A 12,175-nucleotide genomic window follows, 5' to 3' on the forward strand; every position below is an offset into this window, starting at 1 on the left:
GAATCTTATTTCTCTGTTAACAATTGCAAAACTCGTTATCTGATAAAAGAAGGAAGTTAAGGGAAGCCTCTCCCTCTCAGAAATTATAATTAATGTAAACCTATGCTTTTGTGTTGTATAATGGAATTCCTTTTACAATGTTATTTTTGCTAGTCAACTATAACTCATAGCCTAATACTTTTTTGCACATTGCTAATTACCTTATGGAATGTATTAGACTTTGCTAATTTACGAATAACATGGGTCTGATTATGGGTCCTGGTGAGGAATATATTGTTACAACCCTAAAAAAAACTATTACTTCCTTGATAAGATGTTGAGGGACATGCTGCCTTCACAAACATGACTATGCAGGAATACATTTCTTATCTCAATCAAATATCAAGCACCTGTTTTTTATAGCTGGCTTTCACCTCATGCATCTCTTTCTGGAACATCTGTATATACAGTGCATTTGGAAGTATTCAGACCCTTTGACTTTATCCACATTCTGTGACAAAGCTAAAACAGGTTTTATATAATATATATATATATATATATATATATATATATATATATATATATATGTGTATATATATATATATAATGAAAAGAGAAAATCCTTATTTGCATAAGTATTCAGACCCTTTGCTATGAGGCTCGAAATTGAGCTCGGGTGCATCCTGTTTCCATTGATAATCCTTGAGATTTCTACAACTTGACCAGAGTCCACTTGTGGTCAATTCAATTGATTGAAAATTATTTGGAAAGACACATGTCTATATAAAGGTCCCACAGTTGACAGTGCATGTCAGAGCAAAAACCAAGCCATGAGGTCGAAGGAATTGAGCTCCGAGACAGGATTGTGTCAAGACACAGATCGCATTGAAGGTCCCCAAGAACACAGTGGCCTCATCATTCTTAAATGGAAGAAGTTTGGAACCACCTAGACTCTTCCTTGAGCAGGCCGCAAAGCCAAACTGAGCAATCGGGGGAGAAGGGCCTTGGTCAGGGAGGTTTAACCTACAGTGTTAAAACAAACAAAAAACGAATACTGTAACCCTACATGTCATTCCTTAACACTGAGTAAGTGTAACAGCATCAGCACTAACATAGTGATCATTTATGTCAGAATTTGAAACACCCATGGTGTTAGGGACCCAACACTTTTGCTATGTACTGGGCCGAACTGAGCCAGCCTGTACTGAGATGGCCTGGTTACATTGTTGGAACCAGTTTGGTTCGGGTCAGAATGATAAAGGTGACTTAAAACAAACAGAAAAGTAGAGATTACCTTTATCATTTTATACATTTATTTTTAATGAATACATGAGGTAGACAGGGCTTCAACCAAAATGAGATGTGGCAAATATCACAAGAAGACTGGAGATAGAAAATGATTAGCTTTTATTTGTAAATGAGAGTCACACCTATTGTTCTCTCATATTATTCTGAAACTTCTTTACTATTAATCAACATTTCAGTGTCATATCATTTAGCAGGAGAGCTCATTTTCACCAGGAGTCCCTGTAGTCCGTAGTTATATGGCACCAGAAACGAATCCGTCAGAAAGACCCTTTATTTCTTAACATCCATTAACATGTACAAATGTAATAATAACATCAACAAGTGTTCTTAGTCTGTGAGAGGGGCACCATATGGCGGTGTGTGTTGGTTTAACAGTTAACACTTCTGATACAGCGATAACATTCTGCCTGAACACACAGTGCAATTTCCCTTTATCTGATTGAAGTGGGACATTAGTTTAGCAAAGCTCCAAAAATTGACATACTCAATACATTTTGTAGATTTGAGAATGTTTATAATTGCATGCCTCCAGAATCATTGGGTCGTGTTCATCAGGGCACGCAATGCTAAATGTTTTTAAGCGCTAAACAAAGGACAACAAAAATAAGGTAGTTCCTCAGTTTTCTTCCAATTAGTGCCTAATGAACTAGACCCTGGTCTAGGCCCTTGGCTTATCTAAATGGCCACGCTGTTCTCCACCAAAGCAGGGTCCATGTAGGTGTATGGAATTGGTAGTCCAGAGTTCCTGGCCTTGACGGACTCGCTGAAGACCTTCAGCTCCATCTGGAATTTCTGAATCATCCTGCAGGGTGGTATCTCGTTGAAGTGCTCCTCTGGGTACTGGCCAAGAGCCAACTGCATATGGATAATAATCGAAGTTAGTAAAATATTGATAGTTATAATATTAACTTTAAAAAGGACACTTAAATAGGATATTTTGTATCTAAATATAGTATTTCGGGCCTAGATGATGTTGATTATAGTTCATGAAAGATGGCAGACTCACAAAGTCACTGGATTGCTTGCTAAGGAGCCACATAGTGGACATCCCCTGTGCTGTTGTGCCGACATCTGGGAAGGTCTCCAGCATGGTGCTCTCAGTAGACTGCCCCTTAGTGGTGGGAGGTGGCTGTTGCAGGGAGATGGGGGTGTTGGGCATCCAGCCACCATAGTCATACTGTAACAAGAACTGACTTATTATTACTGACATCCAATATGCTGCTATTCTAAAATGATGATATGATAGTGGCAAGGAATTACAGAAAAACCTTGCAACATTTTTACAAATATGTCTCTTCCTAAATGGTAGATGAGGCAGAAAAAGTCAGTAGTTGTTAGATTTAGATTAATAACACACTTGAAAAAAAAGTATGAGCTACGTTACACCCACCTGTCCAGAGTTGACAGCAGAATGCTGGCCTGAGCAGGTGAAGATCACCACGGTGACGAACTTGACGACCTCTGGCACAGTAGAGAAAGACTGAGGGATTCCTGGACAGAAAGATAAGAACGGAGAGAGGTGTGTGATGAATTGAGTTATGGCAGGGGAGCTGGGTGGACTGTTACTATAGGACAGTCACGTCCATGGAAGTTGTGAGTTATGCCGGGGAAGTTATGGACCAGAAACCAAAAAACATATTGGCAAAAACAAGTCATTTCACCATACGTCATTACAACACACCCCCATATTACCCTGAACATCGTCACCTGTGCATTCTTGGGCCAGGAAGCCATGGTCAAAGATATCCTTGATCCAGTTCTGTAGTTCCTGGTCTTCACGGACCTCTGAGTCACTCTTGTAATAGAAACAAATCACTCCCTCTACAAACCTATACGGAAGGCGACAACGGAAGAACGAAGGAAGAAGATATCAAATCTATGTAGAGCTATGCTTTCACTGTAGATTCTACCAGCGGATGATACTGTACTACCACCATGTAGGTCTGCTCTACTGCTCTGTCGTAGCCTACCTGTGGATGATGTCCCACAGCTTGAGTCCATCATCCCTGTAGTAGTTGTTGGGGACTGACTCCAGACCTCGTGCAGTGATGTCTTCCGGCATACAGAGGGAGCTGTAGGTCAATGAGGCCACAGATCTCCTCAGGATCTCAATCATCCCCTCTCCGCCCGAAGCAGCAAACTACAACGTCACATAAAGTTACTTGATTACATAATTCTGTAACATTATAATGTACTTTAACTAAGCTGCAATATTACACTGGTTCTATGAGAGATAGTGAACCTACCAGCAAGTATGTTGACCAGGAGGGCCAAATGACCATACATGGGGGTACTGTAGGTTCACTAAAAGAAATAGAACCGCATGTACGCTGACTCTGACACAACTTCCATGGATGTGTGATTCCTAATATGGACACCACACACTTCTATGGAAACAGTCCACTCAGTAGCCTACCTGAGGGAAAACTCCTTCATCAGCTATTAGAAATGCCCGGGCCAAGAGGTTGATCTGGAGGGTGTAGCGGGTGTGTGGAATCAGAAGCTAAAGCAGTAAACCAGGGTGGAGAAAAGGATGGATGGTCAACAATCTCAAGAGAGAAACTGGCATTAGTAAGGAGCACATTAGAAAGAAATGTATTATCCTGTCATGTGTCATTATCCTCTGTCATGGTCCAAACACACCAAGACAGTCGGGAAGAGGGCACGACAATGCCTATTTCCCCACAGCAGACCGAAGAGATTTGCCATGGGTCCTCAGATCATCATCAAAGATTTGGCATGGGCCCCCATATTCTCAAACAGTTCTACAGCTGCAACATTGAGAGCATCCTGACCAGTTGCATCACCGCCTGGTATCGCAACTGCTCGGCATCCGACTGTAAGGCGCTACAGAGGGTAGTGCGTATGGCCCAGTACATTACTGGGGCCAAGCTTCCTGCCATCCAGGACCTCTATACTAGGCGGTGTCAGAGGAAGGCCCCAAAAATTGTCAAAGACTCCAGTCACCCAAGTCATAGACTGTTCACTCTATTACCGCACGGCAAGCAGTACTGGAGCGCCAAGTCTAGGTCCAAAAGGCTCATTAACAGCTTCTACCCACAAGCCATAAGATTGCTGAACAATCAATTAAATGGCCACTATTTATATTGACCTCACCCCTCACTTTACCACTGCCTAAATGTTCAAATTATCTAAATTACCTCAAGTAACCTATATTCCCTCACATTGACTCGGTACCGTTACCACCTGTATATAGCCTCGTTATTGTTATTTTATTGTGTTACTTTTTTAAATGTAATTTTATTTAGTAAATATTTTCTTAACTCTATTTACTTAAAACTGCATTGTTGTAAGTAAGCAGTTCACGGTAAGGTCTACAGCTGTTGTATTCGGTGCATGTAACAAATAAAATGTTATTTTATTTGATCCTCGGAACACTAACTGGACATGCTATGCTATATTATGTTATGTTGTATTCTGTTATATATGCTATGATATAATATATTATGCTATCTTATCTTATGCTTTATTATGTTACGTTATTCTATGCTATGCTATGCTATATTATTATTTATTTATTTATATATAGTTTTTTTACCCCCTTTTTCTCCCCAATTTCCAATTGTTAGTAGTTACTGTCTTGTCTCATCACTACAACTCCTGTACGGGCTCGGGAGAGACGAAGGTCGAGAGTCATGCGTCCTACGAAACACAACCCAACCAAGCCGCACTGCTTCTTAACACAGCGCGCAACCAACCCGGATGCCATGTTATGCTATGATATATTATGTTATGTTATGCTATATTATGTTATGCTATTTTTATTTTTTATTTTTATTTCACCTTTATTTAACCAGGTAGGCTAGTTGAGAACAAGTTCTCATTTGCAACTGCGACCTGGCCAAGATAAAGCATAGCAGTGTGAACAGACAACACAGAGTTACACATGGAGTAAACAATTAACAAGTCAATAACACAGTAGAAAAAAAAGGGGAGTCTATATACAATGTGTGCAAAAGGCATGAGGAGGTAGGCGAATAATTACAATTTTGCAGATTAACACTGGAGTGATAAATGATCAGATGGTCATGTACAGGTAGAGATACTGGTGTGGGAAAGAGCAGAAAAGTAAATAAATACAAACAGTGTGGGGATGAGGTAGGTGATAATGGGTGGGCTATTTACCAATAGACTATGTACAGCTGCAGCGATCGGTTAGCTAGCTGATGTTTGAAGTTGGTGAGGGAGATAAAAGTCTCCAACTTCAGCGATTTTTGCAATTCATTCCAGTCACAGGCAGCAGAGTACTGGAACGAAAGGCGGCCAAATGAGGTGTTGGCTTTAGGGATGATCAGTGAGATACACCTGCTGGAGCGCGTGCTACGGATGGGTGTTGCCATCGAGACCAGTGAACTGAGATAAGGCGGAGCTTTACCTAGCATGGACTTGTAGATGACCTGGAGCCAGTGGGTCTGGCGACGAATATGTAGCGAGGGCCAGCCAACTAGAGCATACAAGTCGCAGTGGTGGGTGGTATAAGGTGCTTTAGTGACAAAACAGATGGCACTGTGATAAACTGCATCCAGTTTGCTGAGTAGAGTGTTGGAAGCAATTTTGTAGATGACATCGCCGAAGTCGAGGATCGGTAGGATAGTCAGTTTTACTAGGGTAAGCTTGGCGGCGTGAGTGAAGGAGGCTTTGTTACGGAATAGAAAGCCGACTCTTGATTTGATTTTCGATTGGAGATGTTTGATAGAAGTCTGGAAGGAGAGTTTGCAGTCTAGCCAGACACCTAGGTACTTATAGATGTCCACATATTCAAGGTCGGAACCATCCAGGGTGGTGATGCTTGACGGGCATGCCGGTGCAGGCAGCGATCGGTTGAAAAGCATGCATTTGGTTTTACTAGCGTTTAAGAGCAGTTGGAGGCCACGGAAGGAGTGTTGTATGGCATTGAAGCTCGTTTGGAGGTTAGATAGCACAGTGTCCAATGACGGGCCGAAAGTATATAGAATGGTGTTGTCTGCGTAGAGGTGGATCAGGGAATCGCCCGCAGCAAGAGCAACATCATTGATATATACAGAGAAAAGAGTCGGCCCGAGAATTGAACCCTGTGGCACCCCCATAGATACTGCCAGAGGACCGGACAGCATGCCCTCCGATTTGACACACTGAACTCTGTCTGCAATGATATGTTATGCTATATTATGTTATGTTATGCTATATTATGTTATGCTATATTATGTTATGCTATGATATGTTATGCTATATTATGTTATGCTATATTATGTTATGCTATATTATGTTATGCTATGCTATATTATGCTATGTTATGCTATATTATGTTATGCTATATTATGCTATGATGTGTTATGCTATGTTATGCTATATTATGATATGTTATGCTATATTATGTTATACTATGCTATATTATGTTATGCTATTCTATATTATGTTATGCTATATTATGCTATGCTATGTTATGCTATGTTATGCTATATTATTGATATGTTATGCTATATTATGTTATACTATGCTATATTATGTTATGCTATTCTATATTATGTTATGTTATGCTATGATATGTATGCTATATTATGTTATGCTATATTATGTTATGCTATGTTATGCTATATTATGTTATGCTATGCTATATTATGTTATGCTATTCTATATTATATTATGTTATGCTAATATTATGTTATGTTATGTTATGTTATGTTATGTTATGTTATGTTATGTTATGTTATGGACAGCTCATAATAATGGCTGGAATGGAGTGAATGGAAGCCATGTGTTTGATAACATTCCACTCCAGCCATTACCACTAGCCCGTCCTCCCCAATTAGGGTGCCACCAACCTCCTGGGTTTATGCTATGCTGTACTGTGTTATGTACCTTGTAGAGGGGGTGCACCATGGGCATGTTGCGCAGCAGTGCTACAGCGAACACCTCAGCCAGGAGGTGAGTGCGCAGCAGGTGGACGTTGAGCTGGTGCTCTTGAAAATCAGCGCTCCTCACAAAGATCTTGGCCAGGAGCCAGTCATACTCAGAGTCAGTAGGAAGGAAGATTGGGTTGTCTTTTGCAGGCTTCTGTTTCAGCTGTGGAGAGAGAGAGTGTTAGGTACCTCATAGATGGCTACCAACAACATTATCCCTGTTTAATGGAAAAATATAAATAATAACAATTGCGGATTCCTTTTCGGTGCTACATAGAACCCTTTTTGAAGGTTCTGTAAATAACCATGAACTTAAGGTTATAAATGGAACATTTATGGTGCTATAAAGAACCCTTTCATAAGGTTCTATAAATAACTATTTTTTTTAAATGTTCTATTTAGCACCAAAAAGGGTTCTGCTATCGTTACAACCCTTTTTGGTTCAGGGCTTGACATGTACTTATTTAGCCACTTGTCCTTTGGACAAGTAGGAGACCGTTTTACCAAAAGCTCAAGACACACAAAAAAAGGGTCTGTAACACCATTTGTATGTATTGTACATCATTGTATGATGCAATGAACCACTTTACAAAATGAAATGCATTACTATCTTTTTTTAACCATAGAGAATCAGACAAAAATGGAGGCTACACTGTCTATTAGCTTCATCGCATATTCAATCAGTCTCAAAATACAATACTACCCCTTTAAGGCTCTCCTGCAGGATGGTTGGACACCCTTGATAGTCTATCAAATGTTGCAACATTGCAATTACAACCAAATAGCCTACTTGTTATGTGTTTATAATTAAGGGTTTCCCGTCATCACTGGGATGATACAGAATATGTCTACGGTTCTACAGATTCAAAATGCATACAACCACTGCACATCTAAAATGGAAAAATGCAATAGGCTGACGCAACAGATCAGCCCGTTTAGCTTAAAATGTTGATAAATATGTTTTATTCATATTATAAGCTCAACAATGCGCACATGGCTTTAGGCTAATGTTAGTGGCATTGTTGAATTCGAATTCATAATAGCAAGCTAGGACTGATGGTTTGTTTGGCTAAACTAGGAAGTATTTTTGGTTAACCAGGCAACTAGTGTCGCTATCTAGTAAACTTGCTAGCTATTTCAGTGGATGTTGAACTCATTTATCCCTGCCAAATGAACACATTTCTATCAAGTAAATGTGTTAAATTATAGCCATGGTATAAAAGGGATAATCAACTCGGGGCTGTAACGGTTGTCGTCTTCTTCTTCTGAGGAGGAGTAAGAAATATCGGACCAATATGCAGCGTGGTAAGTGTTCATCATATTTATTCCACTGAACACAGAAAACAAGCGAATAAAGGACCATACCAGGCCTAAACATAGAAACACAACACCTAGACATACAACATAGAATACCCACCCACATCACACTCTGACCAAACTAAAAATAGAAACATACAAAGCAATCTACGGTCAGGGCGTGACAGGGGCTCTATGCGTACTCTGGAAAATAATGTAACTCTGTGGAAGGTTAGTTCCACTCTGCTAGCGCGTTGTCATTAATTAATTATTTTCTCATTATTTTCTCATTATTAATTATTTTCCAGAGAACACATAGTCGTTGATTATCCCTTACACATTTCACAAGACACTTTCACTAGCTATAGTCATATTTAACATGTAATAACACTATAACACAAAGATAAACTGGAATGACACTCTCACTCAAAAAGAGCCTTGAGCAAACCACAACCCAAAATAATTATGATCTGCCCCCCCCCCCCCCCACACACACACACACATTTGAATTACCACAAAAAGAGGAAAGAACCCTTTTCTGAACTCCAAAGAAGCATTGAAGGACTCAAAGGTTTCACATAAAACCATCACCCTTCCTAAAGAACCCTTGATGAACCATATGTTCTAAGTGTGTAATGCATTAATTCAAAGCATTTGAAGACAATATCAAACATATTTTCTTTGGGCGCTGTCAGATACAGTGGAGGCTGGTGGAGGGAAACATGGGGAGGATGGGCTAGTTGTAATGTTTGGAACGTAAAGAAGGGAGCGGTAGTAATGAGCCCGTACTCTCCATTTCTATCTCCACCAGCCTCCACGGGTAAGTGGGCTCTCTAAAGGAGATTGAAACATGATGGGTTTACAGACTCTCTCACTTGTAATGGTCTCCGTGATTGTAGTCTTCACTTCAAAGTTAGTTAGGGCAACCTTACCTGGATGGCGATGGGAACCAGCTTGTCATCAGGGGTTCTGTAGAGCAGAACCAGAGGAGCCGCCATGTACTGTTTTTTTCGTATGGATCACGTTTGCCTTTAATCCATCCAGGTTCTTGTAGTCAAGCAGGAATATGTTGCCGCTCTGTTTGGGATTGGATGACATGGGAGAATAAATCCAACAGTTACAATGCAGGTTGTATTACAGGATTACAGTCCACTTTCTTGGTATTTTGGAATGGGACAGATATTGTAGCTCTGTGTTTTACTAGGATTATCCCCCAAAAACATCCAATAAAGTTATTTTTGCGATTACTTTCTTGGATTTTAGGGTCACCATCCGCCCCCACAAAAACATCAAAGAAAGGAATATTGGGATGTTTTTCATTTTTTCAGTGACCAGGTTTCATCCAACATTTTTGATGTACATGTCAGATAGAAAATGTCACGACAGGTCTGAAGGAAACAGAATGTTTGTCTGTAAACCCTCAGCATGTCAACAAAACAAAATATGCTAGACAAGGTGGGATATTTTTGTGTCTGTATAATGTATTATGCGAGAAATGGTGGTGGAATGGCACTTTTATGTGCAAAAATTGGATATAATAACCATCATATCTAAGTAAACTTGGAGTCACATGACATGTTGTGTGGTCCTCTCACTACGACTCAGGAAAACATGCAGTTCATTAGATGAAATAAGTTATGATGAACTTCACAGGGTGGTGAAAGTGCACAGTGATTGTCACGAGTCCGACCGAGGGTGTTTCCCCTTCCCGGGCGGGTGGAGCTCGGCGGTCGTCGTCACCGGCCTATTAGCTGCCACTGATTATTTTTCCTCCCCCTTCTTGTATGTTTAGTGGTAGCACCTGTTTATGTTAATTAGTTTGTCTTTATTAGACGGCCGGCCCGCCTGGTTGTTGTGCGGGATTATTTCATTGTAACCTTCGGCTTTGTTGTAAAGGTACTTGTTAGTGCCTGGTCGTGAATTTTTCTATTGTATTTTTTGATTCCCTGTGTTTTGGGAACGTAACTTTTGTGAGCACCCTGTGGTGCGTTGTTGCTATTAAAAGACGCACAGCATTGAACTCTGTCTCCTGCATTTGACTCCACACCCACGACACCCGGAGCATTACAGAATCCCGCACCAACAAATCGAATGGAGTCAGCAGGAGCAGCAGCCAAACCTCTCCCATCGATGGAGGAACGGGTTCGCCACCACACCACCGTCCTCCATCGGATCGGATCCGCGATGGATAAAGTGAGGAGAGAATGGACAGATGGGAGAGGAGTGGTCTCCTCTCTCCACCTTCGGCACCCACGGTTCCGGACTCCCCATCTCCCGACTCCAGCACCCTCCGTCTGACGCTACCGAGGGCTTATGATGGAGCGGCGGGTTGCCAGGGGTTTTGCTTCAGCTGGAGCTATACCTGGCCACCATCAGACCCACTCCCTCAGGAGCAGAGAGGGTGAGTGTCCTCAAGTCCTGCCTCACGGGTCGTGCTCTGGAGTGGGCAAACGCAGTCTGGAATGGCCCAGACTCAGCGCGGGAGCACTACACAGAGTTTTCCTGCCACTTCCGTGCTGTGTTTGATCACCCTCTAGACGGCCGAGCGGTGGGAGAACGACTATTTCATCTCAGGCAGGAGAGGAGGAGTGCCCAGGATTACGCGCTGGAGTTCCGGACCTTGGCAGCCGTCTCGGTGGAACGACAGGGCCCTTATGGACCACTACAGGTGTAGTCTCCGAGAGGACGTCCGCCGGGAGCTAGCGTGTCGGGACACCACTCTGTCTTTTGAAAAGAATCTTGAACGTGCCGTCCTTGGCCAGCTCTCCCGCTATCTCTCTCTGAATGACCTTCTTGATCCAAATCAGTCAGGTTTCAAGACTAGTCATTCAACTGAGACTGCTCTCCTCTGTATCACGGAGGCGCTCCGCACTGCTAAAGCTAACTCTCTCTCCTCTGCTCTCATCCTTCTAGATCTATCGGCTGCCTTCGATACTGTGAACCATCAGATCCTCCTCTCCACCCTCTCCGAGTTGGGCATCTCCGGCGCGGCCCACGCTTGGATTGCGTCCTACCTGACAGGTCGCTCCTACCAGGTGGCGTGGCGAGAATCTGTCTCCTCACCACGCGCTCTCACCACTGGTGTCCCCCAGGGCTCTGTTCTTGGCCCTCTCCTATTCTCGCTATACACCAAGTCACTTGGCTCTGTCATAACCTCACATGGTCTCTCTTATCATTGCTATGCAGACGACACACAATTAATCTTCTCCTTTCCCCCTTCTGATGACCAGGTGGCGAATCGCATCTCTGCATGTCTGGCAGACATATCAGTGTGGATGACGGATCACCACCTCAAGCTGAACCTCGGCAAGACGGAGCTGCTCTTCCTCCCGGGGAAGGACTGCCCGTTCCATGATCTCGCCATCACGGTTGACAACTCCATTGTGTCCTCCTCCCAGAGCGCCAAGAACCTTGGCGTGATCCTGGACAACACCCTGTCGTTCTCAACTAACATCAAGGCGGTGGCCCGTTCCTGTAGGTTCATGCTCTACAACATCCGCAGAGTACGACCCTGCCTCACACAGGAAGCGGCGCAGGTCCTAATCCAGGCACTTGTCATCTCCCGTCTGGATTACTGCAACTCGCTGTTGGCTGGGCTCCCTGCCTGTGCCATTAAACCCCTTCAACTCATCCAGAACGCCGCAGCCCGTCTGGTGTTCAACCTTCCCAAGTTCTCTCACGTCACCCCGCTC

The 12,175-nt window shown here is 42.6% G+C and overlaps 1 protein-coding gene across 1 annotated transcript; it reads right to left on the reverse strand.

Moving 5' to 3' along the window:
- Positions 1-1,540: 1,540 nt before the first annotated feature.
- On the reverse strand, positions 1,541-9,560 carry LOC124020731 (hydroperoxide isomerase ALOXE3-like; the record flags this gene model as incomplete). The annotated part of the gene is given in 8 exon segments (XM_046335990.1): positions 1,541-2,142; positions 2,294-2,464; positions 2,678-2,778; positions 2,995-3,116; positions 3,258-3,427; positions 3,704-3,790; positions 7,147-7,350; positions 9,416-9,560. Coding segments are annotated over 8 exon segments (1,101 nt in total). The 3' UTR covers positions 1,541-1,962.
- Positions 9,561-12,175: the final 2,615 nt, after the last annotated feature.

This window comes from Oncorhynchus gorbuscha, unplaced genomic scaffold (assembly GCF_021184085.1).
Source record: "Oncorhynchus gorbuscha isolate QuinsamMale2020 ecotype Even-year unplaced genomic scaffold, OgorEven_v1.0 Un_scaffold_891, whole genome shotgun sequence".
Lineage (NCBI taxonomy): Eukaryota > Metazoa > Chordata > Actinopteri > Salmoniformes > Salmonidae > Oncorhynchus > Oncorhynchus gorbuscha.